Source organism: Crocuta crocuta, unplaced genomic scaffold, assembly GCF_008692635.1.
Source record: "Crocuta crocuta isolate KB4526 unplaced genomic scaffold, BGI_CrCroc_1.0 scaffold83, whole genome shotgun sequence".
NCBI lineage: Eukaryota > Metazoa > Chordata > Mammalia > Carnivora > Hyaenidae > Crocuta > Crocuta crocuta.
Window position 1 is genome coordinate 340,607 of NW_027529638.1, and position 16,945 is coordinate 357,551.

The window sequence follows — 16,945 nt, forward strand, 5'->3', positions numbered from 1 at the left end:
TTAAGAATACCCAGCTCAAGATAATTCTTATATTAAAGAGGCATATTCTGGGTTTGTATTTTGCCTTCCTTTAATTAGTAATAATGATTATCACATTTGCTGAAAAGTATATTGATTCAGTGATAGTGTTGATAAAACAGAAAATTTGATAATTGTTGGAAAAGAAATTTTCTTCCAACCCACTTCAGCTTCTGTGTCATAGATCATCACCTCTATAGAAAAACTAGATTTAATTACAAAATTTCTAAGATTTTTCAGGGCTCCTGGGTGGCTTAGTCGGTTAAGCGTCCGACTTTCGCTTAGGTCATGATCTCGCGGTTCGTGGGTTCGAGCCCCGCGTCGGGCTCTGTGCTGACTGCCAGCTCAGAGCCTGGAGCCTGTTTCAGTCTGTGACTCCGTCTCTCTCTGACCCTCCCCTGCTCACGCTGTCTCTCTCTCTCTCTCTCTCTCTCCTAGAAATAAATAAAAACATTAAAAAATTTTTCTGAGATTTTTCTTAGACAAATTTAGAAGTCTTTTCAGTATTTTCCAGTGTGCTAAATAAGCATTTCATGACAGCGAGTCCTGTCTGAGGGAATTTTTACCATCCTTTGGAAGAAAATACAATGTATACACTATGGGCTTATTCCAATGACTGTGATCCATTATGCAATTGCACTTACCATCATAATTGTCAGCGAGCCCTCTTGCTCAACTATAGACCCCCCCACAGTTAATTTTTATTGCATTTTCTTGAGGCATTGATGACTGGTATATTCCAACCAACCACCAGACTAGCAAAGCCCTGGTAGCGATGGAATACTTAGAAGACCACACCTCCTATGCCCCCTTCTCTGCCAGTGATCCTGTACTGAACACACAGTGATCCCTTACCAATGATCGTGTGCTCTCTGCCTGTTCTCTTTCACCTATCCATCCAACTTCTCCTTATAAAATTCTAGGTGTCCATTTTGTTGGCAGAAAGGTTGATTATTAAGGCTTGAGCCTACCACCTATCTTGGCTTCAAGCACCTAAAACAAATTTCTCTCCCTTTCTCTTTTCCAAACCCTCATCTCTTGAGTTTTGGGCTTCTCTTATGATGGATTTGTTCAGCAACCATGTTGACAAACCGAGCCAGGAGCTAAGCTTTTGGTTTATCCAGCCCCCTTGCTATTCCCTGGGATGGAGCAGTTGACTGGGGCAGCGCACCAGGGCTTACCCATTCATTTGCTAAGTGGTAGCTCACTTGGTAACATAATTTGTATTATTTTAAGTTCTAAGATTTTGCTCAGGTACTTGGTCAACATACGTCTTTATAGATTTATATTCATATCTAGGAAAAACATTGCTTTCCTTTAATATGGCCTACAATCAAGAAAAATCTGGAAAAACAAATTTACTATTTAAGTATATACAAATGTACTCTTGAAATAATATAAATATATACATCAAAACACATTGTCTCTGAACACACACACAACTGCATGACACAGATACAAAACAGAATCTACTTTTATTCACTATTTGTACTTATTATAGAAGTGAGGACTAGATTCAAATGTATTAACTATTGTGTGTACGTAATAAGAATATACAGAAATCATACTGTGGACTAATACAATGTATAAGTGATTATGTGTATATTTTACATGTTTTATTTATTTTTGAGAGAAAGAGAGAGAGATACAAAGTAAAAGTGGGAGAGGTGCAGAGAGAGAGGGAGACACAGAATCCGAAGGAGGCTCCAGGCTGAGCTGTCAGCACAGAGCTTGACACAGGGCAAGAACTCATGAACTGAGAGATCATGGCCTGAGTCAGAGTCAGACACTTAACTGACTGAGCCACCCAGGTGTCCTGATTATGTGTATTTTAATATGATTTAATCACACTTATGCAACTGATTGTTACCAAACTTTATTATACTTGGTATAAATTAATATTAAGATATTTTCTTTTAAAGGTAAAAGTTGCACTCTCTAGAAACATTACATTGTTGATATGCAGAAATCATAAAACAATATATTCTAAATTGAAGCAGTAATGACAAATTTTGCCATATCATATTATGACAGTGTTTTAGTTTTTCCACTGTACTAGCTGATTGATGGTTTTTCTGTTGTCATAGTTGAGCCTTTGTTTCATTAGGCTATCAGATTTAATTAATTAAATTAATATACTTTTCCTTTAGCTTTCTGGTGAGATGTACTATTCTCTGGCTGTCTTCACACTTGTACTTGACTTAGCAGCACAAATGGATAATATCTGTAAAGATCATTAGCCCTCATAATGATCTTGCTCCATCAAAAAATTTCTCAAGCACTCAATCTTTGAGAATTGGGAATACCTAGCAGGGTACAGGGGTAGAGGGAGTCATTTTTCCTCTATTCTTCAAATTTCTTGGCTGAGAACCTCTGTAATAAAGGAGTGATTAAAAGGAGAAAAACAAAAGTTTAGTAATATATATACCTCCTATATACACAGGAGATACCTGGGAAAATTAAGTTGACTCCTGAGATGGCCTAAGTCCTCACCTTAAATACCATCTCCGGCTAAAGACAAAAGACAGATGTTGGGGGTTGGGGAAGCCAGTTGTGGAAGGTTACCAGGAAAAGCACAGTGAACAAGGGTATGGTTGTTATGCAGTTGTAAGTCTATGTCTTCTCCTTTGATAAGAGTTTCTAGAGATTTAGTCAACCCTTTTTGCTGGTACAGAAAGAGAGATACCCTTTCAAATGGAGATTTCCCTTATAAATATAAATAACCTTTACAAAAGGGTAACTTCTACTTGGGTTTCAGAGCTTTTTCTGTGTCTGCAATCTCTTAAAAATTACCAATTCAAAATATGCCAAAAAGCATATTTGGGCTGGAAAATTCTGCTTCCCTTCAATTCCACCTTGAAACTTCCCCAAAAAGTTTCACAATCCAGAACCTGAGCTGATAGATTGCTTTACTATTTCATTGAACCTGTGTCCAACTCCTGAATAGGAGTCATAGGTCACTTCAATTAAACAGCTATGTCTCATTTTAGGAGGTGGTCTTGTAGATGGGCTCCCAAAGTTAATCTTCTATTATGCTAGCAATCAGGTATTTAATAAGAGGCATTTCTATGGAAGAAGATAAAGTTTAACAATTAGCACAAACTATAATAAAGCAATTTGTAAGACCAGGGATAGGGTGAGGGGCAGCCAGTTGAGATTTCTAGATGTCAGGTTCAAATCATCTTTCAAAGTTTAAATATCTCTGATGTCATCAGATATTAAGGTGAACTTTCTGAGTGGCCTACATATCAGCAGGCACAGAAAGTTGTCCATATGAGCTGGTGGTGATGATTTCTCTTGTTTATATCAAGTTGCTCACATTCAATTTACACAGCTTTGGGAAAAGGACAGGTTTTTGGTTGTTTTCCTCTCAGTCATTTCAAGTAAGAACAGTGGGAGAGGAGCCCTGGGTGGCTTAGTCGGTTAAGCATCCAACTTCGGCTCAGGTCATGATCTCAAGGTTTGTGGGTTTGATCCCCGCATCAGGCTTTGTGCAGACAGCTCAGAGCCTGGAGCCTGTTTCAGATTCTGTGTCTTTCTATCTCTCTGCCCCTCCCTGGCTTGTGCACACATACTCATTCATTCTCATTCTCTCTCTCTCTCTCTCTCTCTCAAATAAATAAATAAACATTTAAAGGTGGGAGAAAATTGGAAATTAGTTCAGGGAGTTGTGAAGATATTTGAGTAAACTTTTAGAATTTAGGATTTGGTCCAATTTACAGGTAGAAAACAAAATTTCTATGACAATAAACTGGACTAGAGTCTAATATACATAAAAGTGTACTACTGAAACATAACGTTCTCTATAATCAAACTTATTTTCACCAAAATAATCACAGGACTAATTTGTTTGCAAAATAAATTTAATTTCATTAAACTTGACATGTTTATTTCAATAAGTACAGGAAGAATAGTGATTGAGTATATGGGTTCTTTTGAGGTCTGCTTTGCTGGAACTTTCATAGGCAATTTTAGATTGAACTTTTTTTTTTAACATTTTTATTTTATTTCTAGGAGAGAGAGAAAGAGACAGCGTGACCAGGGGAGGGTCAGAGAGAGAGGGAGATACAGACTCTGAAATAGCCTCCAGGCTCTGAGCTGGCAGTCAGCACAGAGCCCGATGCGGGGCTCGAACCCACGAACCGCGAGATCATGACCTAAGCGAAAGCCGGACGCTTAACTGACTAAGCCACCCAGGCGCCCCTAGATTGAACTTTTAAAAGTCTCGGAGCACCTGGGTGGCTCAGTCGGTTAAGCGTCCATCTTAGGCTCAGGTCACGATCTCACGGTTCGTGGGTTCGAACCCACAGCACAGGCTCTGTGCTGAGAGCCACCTTGGAACCTGGAGCCTGTTTTAGATTCTGTGTCTCCCTCTCTTTCTGACCCTCCGCTGCACGCACTGTCTCTCTCTCTCTCTCAGGAATAAAACATTTAAAAAAAAAAAAAAGTCTTGAGGATAGGAAGCCAAGTGAAGCACTCACCATCAGACTTTGCCTGCAGTACTTAGAGATTTGGATTAATCCAAATTAATAGTCTGTGGTTCCTGCACCTTCCAGAAAGTGAGCTTTCTTAGTCAACGGGTAGGACTGCTGCAATCTCTGTAAGCAAAGCACGAGGCTACTTTTCCAAGGACTTTTATTGGCTCCATAAAGTAAAACTTGGTTCCTTGATCCTGTTTGGTCATGTTTAATTCTTTTTTTTTTCTTAAATAGTTTATTGTAAAGTTGGTTTACATATAACACCCAGTGCTCATCCCAACAAGTGCCCTCCCCCATGCCCATTACCCCCTTTCCCCTCTCCCCCACTCCCATTAGCCCTCAGTTTGTTCTCAGCATTCAGAGTCTCTCATGGCTTGCCTCCCTCCCTCTCCCCAACTATTTTTCCCCTTCCTCTCCTGCATCATGATGCATCTCCTGCATCATCCTCCGTCAAGTTCCTGCTAATCTACCTATACGTGCAAACATATGGTATCTGTCCTTCTCTGCCTGACTTNCGTATGTGTCAAGTAAGATATCACTGCGGTTGAGTTCAAGGAGGTTGTTTCCTACTTTCTCTTCTAGGGTTTTGATGGTTTCCTGTCTCACATGCAGGTCCTTTATCCATTTTGAGTTTATTTTTGTGTATGGTGTGAGAAAATGATCTAGTTTCATTCTTCTGCATGTTGCTGTCCAGTTCTCCCAGCACCATCCTTTAAAGAGGCTGTCTTTTTTCCATTAGATGTGCTTCCCTGCTTTGTTAAAGATTAGTTGGCCATACATTTTTAATTCTATGCACATTCTCAAATATAACATTCCAGTCAAAGCTTTAGTAATATAACCAGTGTATCAAGTTGTGGATACACATTCTAAGAACAGATTCTTACTAACTTAAGTAAATAAATATATTGCCAAAAAAACAAGAATAATCACTATGAGTTCCAAATTCTTTAGTGGGATTAGACAGGGAGAAAAAGTAATTATTTCATCTTTGTTCATAAAGACATACTTACCAAATTGGTAAATATAATTCATACTTTGCTTACTAAAAAAAAACATTCTCCTTAAATCTAGAAAAGAAAAAAAAACATTAAAGAATCACAGTGTTGAAACTGAAGTCATAGGAATTTTCATTTTCATGAGTTTATCAGCCCCATGTTATTCTTGTTCTGCTTGGTTTTCTATTAGTTCTGTTAGTTCTGGAAATTCTTACCCAGTTCTGATTAAACCTATGTTCACTAATTAATGTTAACTATTTTATCTCATTTGAACATTATCTAGATATTCAATAAATCTACATCATTTAACTTAACTCAGGAAACCTCTAAAGGCAGAAATTACCTGAGGGATTTGGGAAACCATTTCAGTTGCTCAAAAGTTCACATAATTGTTGCTCAAAAGTTTACCTAAAAACTCTTGTTACACTTATATCTAAATCACTTGCTCCCAGTAGTTATGCTTAGACTACTCACAAAATATTTGTGAGACATTAGACAAAGTCTGCCATTGTCCTGTTGTTTTCTACTGAAGAACTTTGTAACACATGAACTTCTTTGACCAGTAAACCTGCGTAGAATAAACATGGTGTGTCTGTCTGCATTATATTTGTTGACAACACCGAATACAAGTCTATTTTTATTAATCCAACAAACTTAGCTTTGTCTCCTGTTAATTTAAATTTGGAAAGGAAACAATAAGAATGTTTAATCTTCTCTTGGTCATCCATTACAGAGAGAGATACTTGGGAGAGCTGACTTTGGTAAGAATTCTTACCCCTTGTCAATTTCTGCCAGTTTTCCAGGATCCCATCTCCAGGCTCCCCCAAGAATGATGCCTCATCAGATCCCTTCAGGGGTCACCGAACTGTAGCGGAGGAAAGTGACTTCCCCTCTACTCACCCAGGTTCTTAGAAGAGACCACTCCTATCATAAAAGATTAACAGTAGGAAATCACTTCCTGTATATATGGAAGATACCCAAGAAAATTTTCCCAAATGGCCAGGCCACCAACTCATGTATCATCTCCAGCTAAAGACAAAAGAAGGTTGTTGAGGCTCAGAAGAAGTTATAAGAGATAACCTGGAAGAACAGAGTAAATATGGAGATCTAGGTCTCCATATTATGGAGATCTAGGTCTGTGCCTGCTCCATTGATGAGTTTCCAGAGATTTGGTCATCTTCTTCTTCCTAGTACAAAGAGGGACACATCTTACAAATAGAGATTTTTCCTTATAAATGTAAATGTAAATGTCTTTTACTAAAAGGGTAACTTACTTCCTTTTCAGAACTTTTGCTGTGTCTGCAGTGCTTAAAAATAACCGGCTCAAGATAATTCTTATGTCAAAGAAGCATTTTTTGGGTGGCAAATTCTCTTTTATACTAACTTGTGTCTTCCAGTAAAAGAACTGGGTAATGATTTCAGAGGGAAAAGGCATTAAATATTAGATTATTAGTGTTTGAAAATAAAAGCATAAACTGTTTTCATAACTTATAAATAGTGTAGAGAGCTAAAGAAAACAGTTCGTAAATTTTTGACTTTGTACCAAACAGGCAAAGGAATAGGAATTTTCAGGACACTGCATTACAGAAAGTTTCCTAAAAGAGAGCCACATGTAACATTAACCTCATGCTCTATGAAGTAAGAATACCAGGAAATTATACTCATGTGATGCTACATTGTTAAAATGGTAATTAGAATTTTAAATTTATAAAATTGAATTACTGTAGAGACAATTTATAACAAAGAGTGTAATTTGTAATTCAGAGTACTTAAAGTGTCATAATTTTTTACATGTCAGAATAACTTCAAATTTGTCATTATTTTATGAATTTTGTGCTTATAAATTGATTATGAATTTGGTTTATATCCATCAAATTAAAGGAAAACATATTTAAGGTAGAGTCTGATATAGAGGATTTTCAGGGAGAAAATACTCTAGACAGGTTCAGTATTTTCTTACATTGAAGAGTGTAACCTAAAAATTGATAAGTTCATATTTTAAGACAATTATAGAATTGGAAGTTGTGTTTTTCAACTTTTTAGATTACAAAAAACACTCAATATTATTCCTAAAATGACCCTTAAAAGTCTTTTTTTAATTTATGGGAAAGTTGCTACAAACTTTAAGTCTGAAAGGATTAACTTTTCTTCTTTGAGGGAGCATCAGTCATGTGAGAAATAAGCCCACTGAACCAATCAAAGGAGGGACTCAGAGACTTGGAGTATAGTGAAGGGAGGTTTGCATCAGTGTTCTTGCAAGAGTGGGTGTCTGATGGACAGGCACACTCCCCGGGCAGTTTATCTCCTACTTTGCAAATCTCTCCCCTGATTCCTCATTGGCTGAGTACTACGGAGGCTATAGCCTTACTTCGCTGTTGCCTATGCCCATGTAACACAAAAAGTAGTCTGATTGGAACAAATGTACATTGCTTGAGCTGACACAGAGACTTCAGTTCTTTGGTGCATGCTCATTGCAAAGCCTATGAAAATAAGCCCACAAAAGGGCGAGGGAAAGAACCAGGAAGTGAAGTGTCTAAGAGTTTGGGACTCCTTGTGAGGGGGTGGATGGTAGATATTTCCAGTAGGTTGTAAACCTATTGTTGAACTAGACAGCACAGCTTTTATTTGGTATTTCTGAAAATGAATCATCTCACTTATTTCTCATAGTAATGACTCATCATTTAACATTAAGATATATGAAACTAAAAGGAACTTAACGTGAATTATAAAAATATGCCAAAATTACTTGGTGTGAGTATATTTATTTTTTAGTCTTAATTTTAAAAGTTTTCCTCCATTTTGATTATTTAGTATGTTAAACATACACTGAATCATAAATATATTACATGTATATAAACATAAATATTTTGGTATTTCAAATATAATGGATATTATCTTACTCTAATTGTTACTGAAACACAAGTTTAGCTGCCTGTCATTGCTGGAAGAGGCAAAACTAAAGAATGTTGATCGGAAAGTAATATGAGCTTTATTCAGGAGGCTGGCCACTTGAAGAAAAGTTGGACTCTTGTCCAAAGGCCACTTCCAAAGTTCTGCCTGGCCTAGGGATTTATAAAGGGTGTTAGGACAGTTAATCAGTAAAGGGGGTACAGTGTTCTATAACATTTCTTGATTACATGCAGTCTTGCTGGTGCCAGCTACAGATGCTATGTCAGTGCTCAGAGGTTGTGTGAGGGAGCTGGTATCTGTTTCACGATGAGCAGAAATGCAGAAAGAACCCATGATCTATAGATATACAAAGAAAGGTTAATCACACAACTAAGGGAATTTGCCAAAGTTAAAGACTAGTAGGTTGGTCCAAGAGCCTGAGGCAGCTTCATAATATTAATGTTTTTTACTTACTGATTTAAGTGACTGAATATCATTCCATCCTTTAAGTATTTTTTTACAGTTCTTTTTAATTTCTTTCTCTTTTTAAAGGACAGCAATTATATGGCACAATTCCTTATCAAGGCTAATTTTGAAAAATCAAAATTGTATGTGGTTTTATCCTCCATTAGAAATCCACCCTACACATACACATTCACATATACCAAATAACGTTTCCATAACTTTTTTAATAGGCATTCATTGTAATAAAGATAAAAAAATAACACAAATGTCCATCAATAGGAGGCTGTTTTAAAATGGCTCATTCACATAATAGAGGACCATAAAACTAAAGAAAGAGAAAACACTGTTCTGATATGGAGCAATTTTTTAGAATCTGTTAATAAGTCAAATAAACTGTGAAGTTATATAGTATTTTATTTTTTGATGTTTTGTATATACATAGATAATGGAAATTAATAATAACACATGTTTATAAGGGGAAGCAAGAGAGAAAGAATAATGTGGAAGGGATGACAAAGTGAAGATTTTTTTAAAGTATATATTCTAATATAGTTCTCATGGAAGAAAATGAAAAGAGTACATGTACTTGAAACAGATAAACTTAACTGGGCATTAAACTGGGATATAACCACAGGGGAAAAAATATTTTAAAATGATTTGGACCCATTCTCTGGTCGTACTTCTTTAGTGGGCTACAGCCTACAGACCAAGAGAATTGCAAAACATATAAAACTTGACTCAGTAGTAGAATTATATTAGTACTGTTATAAGAATCTTGAAACTATGTATAGTATAAAATTCAACTAATTAAATCAAATGTTACTAGTACTCAAGGTATTGAAAGATGAGAGAAGAGAAATATAGTTATGAAAATATAAGTTAAAAGCAAAAAAGAAATCTGTAATATAATGTGCAAATAGAAACTATCAACAGAAACGCATAACTTACTACAGAATATTCCCTACATCTGCCTACTGAGAGTCAAAAGCAGTTAGAAACATCTAACCTGAAACAATTCAAGCTTCTAGGCCTAACTTCCAATATACAGACAACACAGGAAATGGATGGATATATAAAATAATACCATAGATCAACTATCAGGAAACTTCCTAATGTGCACTATTGTGAGAAAACTGACATGGTGCCCTTAAAAACTAAAGTGCTCTTAAATATCAGGAGATTATCTTAATTAAAGAGACTAAAGAGACATCATGAGAAACTCTGAACTACTGAATCCAGGTGTTAGCTATGCCAAGCAGGTGTTAATTGTCTTAGTTTTTCTATTTTTCTGTATGCTTGGAAGTTTTCCCAGTTAAGGGGAGAGGTTAATCCAATTTTAAAAATTAGAATCAAGTTTAAATTTTTTAATGTTTTTATTTTATTTGTGAGAGAGAGAGAGCATGAGTAGGTAAGAGGCAGAGAGGGAGGGAGACACAGAATCTGAAGCAGGCTCCAGATTTTGAGCTGTCAGCACAGAGCCTGACACAGGGATCGAACCTACAAACTGAGATCATGTCCTGAGCTGGTTGGACGCTTAACCAACTGAACCACCCAGGAGCCCCTAAAAATTAGAATCAAGATTTAAATGACACTACATTCGGATGTGATGCATGGTCTAGGTCTAACTGTCGGGTTGTGTGGTTTAGTAGTAACATTGATAGGAGCATTTAGCAGTAATATTTGAGGAAGTTTGATTAAGGATGACTATTACAAATGAACACATATTGACTTGGAAAATTAGAAGCCATTAACTGGGAAAAATAAGCAGCAAGTCCAGTAACTTAAAAAAACAATATGTGGCATGGTTTCATTTTGGTTAAAAAAAAATGAAAATAAATACAAAAAAGTCGATGTGATCATCTCTGATTGGTAGGGGTATGACATTTTATTTCCTGATTTCTACTTCTCCCTTTTTTCTCATGTCTAACAATGAAAATATGTACCTTTATAATTTATAATTTCAGTATAGAAATATATTTTATTTAATAACTTGATAATTTAATAATAATGTAAATAATTATTTAAAAAGCAAACTCTGCCACACTGCTATAATGAATGCAAAATTATGTTTGTACAATGTATTTCACTCAACACCACCTCTATACAAAATTAACTTGGACATTTTTGAGGAACCAAAGTATTAAGATATTTTGTTCTTAAATATAATTACTAAAAAATTAAATATTTGGGGGTATTTTTGTATCAAATTTGACAATCTGTTGAGTTTATCATACTTTAAAGCCCAAAATGATTAATCTATTTCTTAATTTACTATATCCCCAGAGTGGTTAATTGTAAAAAAGACTTGTATCTTTCAAGTTTTTGTTGTTCTTACAGCAAAATCATGAGGAAATATTTATCCTCATTAGTTGAGTTTTAGTGTTTCCTGTAGTCCTCTCCACATTCCACTCACTAAGAAATGACAGAGAAGTCCTGGGGATTTTTGTTCTTGCCACATGACAAATACTACAATGTTGTAAAGTTTTATGGCAATAGAAATGTTAGTATTATATATATTAGTAACATTTGTGTCTGAACATATTCAACCTCTTAAGACATTTTTTCCCTTTATTTTACTTTTTTAAGAAAATTAAAGGGTAAAACTGGTTAGACTTTTATTAAAAATAAGAATGTTAAGAAGCTTAAGATACACTGGAAAACAGAATCCAGATCTAGGAAATGCAAAAATATAACAATATATCACCCTTGCCTTTCATCCATTCAACTAGCATTTGGGGAGGAAGTACTCAAATGTTCATTTGTTATTCTGAATGATTCTATGGACTTTTTTTTTTAAACATATTTGTTTGGCAATTATATATCTGCCTCTGTGTGAGACATGTAATTATGGTCCTGGGGTTCCTTTCATCTCAAGTTACTCACCCTTTTTCATTTATACAGCTATTTAAAAAATTAAATAAAAAGCTGCATTTCAGGCAGATTGTAGCAGTGAGCAAGAGATAGACAAATGTTAAAAAACAAAATTCAATTGAGTAAATTTGAACATCTAATTGGCTTTATTCAGTGATTCATTAATCAAGCAGTATCCCTTCTAGCAAATAGAAGGGAGTTCGAGGAGCTGTACAAACAGAAGGAAGAAGGCTTTTCTAGGCAGAATGGGAAGTGATGGACAAAGAGATTTTAGCTAAAGAAAAGAAAGAATCAGGCAAGGTCACCTTCCCTTGGGGAAATGGCGGGGAGGTGGCAGGGAGCTCTTATCTTGCAGACTATCTTACTAGTACAGATCAGGAAATTCCAGAGTGACTTTTTGAAAATTCCACTCCTGGGGGAGGCTAAAGCTGAAATTAGGTTAGCTACTAAGTTCTGGTGACACTTAGGAAAAAAGACTCCATTTTGGGGACCATTGTTAAATTTCTTCATAAACCTCACATTCCAGTGATGAAGATAGACAATACATTAGAAATTACAGCAATAAGAGAATTTCACACAGTTATAAAGGTCATGATATAAATAAGCAGAAAGACAAGATTAAGAGGTGTCTGGAGAAGACTCATCAGGGATGACCTGTGTGCTGTCTTTGAGCTGTAATTAGTCAGTTGTTCATAAAACTGAAACAAGCATGACAGGGGAAATCAGTGTTTGGAAAATAGTCACCTTCCAATACTGCTTGCTGTTTCAAGACCCCCTCACTTGGGTTTTCATCTTGTCTTCCTACTTACAGCCTGTATATAGTCAAATCTATATAGCATCACAGATACATCTGTAAAACAAACAAACAAAAAAAAACACAACAAACACACCCCTTTCATTGTGTTGTATTTCTACTTTAAAACTCTCTGTTAATGATTCACTAAAGCTTAAAAACATTTACTTTCCTCATACCAGTCCCCAAAGCTGCTGAAATTATACCCTTTTCTATTTTGAAAACATAAACATTTTTGTCCACTTAAACTGCACCAACACAAATTGCTATTTCTTGTCTCTGTTGTTTAGTCTTGTTTTTAACCCTTTTATCTAGAATGCCCCTCCCCTGTAATATATCTGTTTTCCAGCCATGCTCCAATTTCATATCCTTGATGTGACAACCCAAACTGGGGATGATTTCTCTTTCCATAGACTTATGTCAGCAGTTATCAGTCCTGTATAATAGTATCTTAATACTGTCTTGGAGGTTGCTATAAATTCTATAAATTCTCATCAGTTTTATGAATTGACATATAACTGATCTTGTTTGATGTCAATCTTGTATTAGGGCTTCTCTTTTTTATATTCATTTATATCCAACTAAATTCTGAATTTCTTAGGGGCAGGTGCCATATTCTATACTTCGTAGATGATGTATTTCTTTTTATATATTTTCTGCATGTTAGAGTTTCTATTTTTTTTGAAGGTGAAGGATTATGAAATGTTTTCATTTCTATCACTTAAAATTAAAATAAAGTAGGGGCGCCTGGGTGGCTCAGTCGGTTAAGCATCTGACTTCAGCTTAGGTCATGATCTCATGGTTCATGGGTTCCAGCCCTGCGTTGGGCTCTGTGCTGACAGCCAGCTCAGAGCCTGGAGCCTGTTTCAGATTCTGTGTCTCCCTCTCTCTCTGACCCTTCCCTGCTCATGCTGTCTCTCTCTCAGAAATAAATAAAACATTAAAAAAAAGAAATATTTTTTTAAAACTATAATAAAGTATACAGGTTAAAATAATAATAATAATTGCTCCATGTAAAATTCTGTTGGAGTTTTGCGTTTATGACCTTGGATTATGACTATGGTTTAGAAATATATCACAAAAAACATGTGAGATTTACCTATTACTTAATTACCTAATTTTCTTTAAGTCATTTTATTTGAGAAATACATAAAGGAAAAAGTTGGGTAAAACTGTTTTTTGTTGCTGTTGTTGTTTTTACTCACAAAACCAAAGAAAATAATAGAATTTTGCCCAAATATCTTCCCTCTTTTACCTTGTGTAAAATGTATTTAATTTGAAGTTAGAAACCTATAAGCATTACTAATAAACATTAATAAATCTTAATAGGAATTTTGACTTAGAAAATAACAAAACAGTATTTTGTTGGTCTGTGTTTTTTTAAGTGTTTATGTTTTAAATCTCCATATGAATTAAAAATTTCATTTCATTTCATTAATTTGAAGTCATTCATTTATTTACTTTTGTTTTCTTCTTTTCAAGGCCCTGTGGAATCCTACATGCACTGAAGGTTTATTTAAACCAGTACATATTTCAACCTAGCTTAAATCATTTGACCATAAATGATGTATCATCAGTCTGTGATGTGCAAAATATTGAATAAAATCAATTCTCCACAATTCCATACGTTAAATATTTCATGCAGTACAGTAATGTTACCACTCCAGATATTTCATTTTCTGCATTTGTACACAATTGCATAAAATATTGATGAATGAAGATTGAATTAACATATCCCTACCTTATTCTTACTGTATTTTGACCACAAAATGGACTTATTTAAAATTATATGCAACTATTTTTCAATGTAACATTCCACTTGGCAGTGCACATTTTCTGTTCAACCTTCTCATCCATATCATTGGTGTCTCTGGTTATAGTCTTCGTTTAATTTCATCACACATTCTATGCACATTAGGTACGTTTGTAAATGGTTTCTCCCATCCCAGTGAGAGAGTTACTACTGAAGAACTAAATTATCTCTATGTTTCTCTTGTATTGAGATCAAAAGATGAAAAGAGTGTATCTTCAAATGAAATCAATAATGAAGAATCTTATTCCAACTACAGAAAGTCAAAAACCTATTTATATCTCTAAACATGCGAAGAAAATTTATTGGATACTGACTGACCTCATATTAAGGAAAGTTTCCTGAATGTATCATGAAAGAACACTTGTCTCCTTGACTTAGCATTGCTGCCTGATTTCTGTGTGTCCTTGTTTATTGCCTTTCTAGAAGAGCTCACTTTAATTATTAAATGGCCAGGTGGAACAAGGCACCCTTGAATGTTGTAGTTTATTGCAAGGGTAAGTGACCCAGCCCAGAAGTGGTTCAGTGTTGGGAGCAGGGTGCCGAGCAACTGAAGAGCCACAGAGCTAAGGAGAGGACGCAGGTTTTATGGAGTTCTTTATATTTTTTCAAACCAACAATGAAATAATCCTCATTAATGATAGTAACATTCAAATATATGTTATAAAATGTCTTAAATTATTTGAATCCTTATGTAATATAATATGAATGATCAAATGCTGGATTTAACCTGTGGTGTTAAAATAAAATTATAAACATATTTATTTACTTGAAAACATTGTATGTGTCCTTATTGACTTTGCCCCTTAACGCATCCTTGTATAACCTGAGATAGAAAACTATTTCGTTTCTCTGTTTTCTATAGTTTGTTTTGTAACCCTGTTCTTATCTCTTCCTTTTTATGGCCTTACTTTATATTTGAAATCTTTAAATGTAGATAAGGTAAGAAACCCCATCAGCTACAATAAAGCACTCACCTGGTAAAGATTTTTATCAACTTGAATGATCAATATCATCTTAAAGAAGAAGAAAGAATTTAATGGTATTTTGACTAAGATGCGAAGAAAAAAAAACTTGTATTATTAACTAGATTAAGTTAAAAAGATAGGTACTTTTTTTCCCCTAAAAGCAATGTAACAGAAGCTGTCCACACAGACAAAAAAGTCGCTTACCTCAAATGCTACAATTTCAAGATTGTTTTTTAACATCAGTGAGACATTTCAGTGTTGCTTCCTTAGAAACCACTCTTTCATTCCCTCCTTTTTTCTCTTAATGGAACTTGGGCTGAGTATACATTATTGAGCATGTTTATAGTTAATAATTTTATATTATTAAAGTATATTTATTTGATTACATTGAAAGCGTTTTTAGAAAAATGTGCAAGAACCATTGTAATTACTGCACTATACTTCAGGGTGTTGTAAAGCTAAGGTTGGTAATTGACAACATACATCAGAGTGTATCTGACAGTTGCAAATAGTGCAACATCGGTGTATACTGATGAAAGGAAGAATTATGTTTTACTATGAATCCTGAATGTTTGCCTGAAGTACTCAAGCAGTTGATAAGTCTAAATAAGAGAATGATAAGCTTAATTATGTTTCCTTTCCTAATAAGGAAAGTGGAATTTGAAGAGTATAAAATTTCTCAACTTCATGTAGCTATTCTAGCAGTTTCAAAATCATAGATTGTACTCAGGTGTTCCAGATCAAAAGGATTTTGTTTTATTTTTCTGACGTCAGAATACTGGTGGGTTTTATAATGACAAAATTCAATAGAGATTATACATGGATTATATATACAAATGTATACATAATTATATATTGTGTATATATTATACATTATTAAAGATAGAATTTCTCTGAAATATGCATTATGGATAGAGATAATCATGATGATAAATCTTGACTATGTGAATACTTAATTTTCTAACATGTATAATATATGGGCCAAGGAAATAGGTTTATAATAGAATTATTTATTCAAGTACAGAGAAGTGCTTAGAAGGGAAACTATGGCCACTTTTCTAGATATTTTAACAATTATTAACACATTTTATCTATATTTTAAATTATGAAAATTTAATTTGTCATGCCCTCTAATATATGCATGTTAAATGTTTTTATTTATCATATTTTAAAGCATAGGCAATTTAAGGGCACCTGGTTGGTCTACTTGGTTGAGCATCTGACTTGATTTCGGCTCAGGCCATGATCCCAGGGTTGTGGGATTGAGCCCTGTGTTGGACTGTGCACTGAGTGTGGAACCTGCTTGAGATTCTTTCTCTCCCCTTCCCTCAACCCTTCCCCACTTTGTGCATGAACCTCTCTCTCTAAAATTAATTAATTAATTAATTAATTAATTAAAAAACCAAAAAATAATAAAACTGTATCACCTCTTTAAAAAACATAGATAACTTATTCCCAGTTAGATTTATGACATATAGAAGTTTGTATTTTTTAAATGAAGAGTCTAGGGGTGCCTGGGTGGCTCAGTCGGTTGAGCATCTGACTTCAGCTCAGGTCATGATCTCACAGTTCGTGGGCTCGAGCCCCGTGTCGGGCTCTGTGCTGACAGCTAGCTCAGAGCCTGGAATCTGTTTCAGATTCTGTGTCTCCCTCTCTCC

The 16,945-nt window shown here is 34.9% G+C and overlaps 1 protein-coding gene across 1 annotated transcript in view; it reads left to right on the plus strand.

Annotated features, from left to right (window-relative positions):
- The window catches only part of LOC144230100 (serine-rich coiled-coil domain-containing protein 1-like), a 242,893-nt gene extending 228,198 nt beyond the window's left edge, over positions 1 to 14,695 (plus strand). Inside the window, exon 5 of the mRNA XM_077762301.1 lies at positions 13,992 to 14,695. Within this exon, the coding sequence (XP_077618427.1) occupies positions 13,992 to 14,051 (60 nt within the window). The 3' untranslated portion in view covers positions 14,052 to 14,695. The remainder of the gene's footprint in view (positions 1 to 13,991) is intronic.
- The last annotated feature ends 2,250 nt before the right edge of the window (positions 14,696 to 16,945 follow it).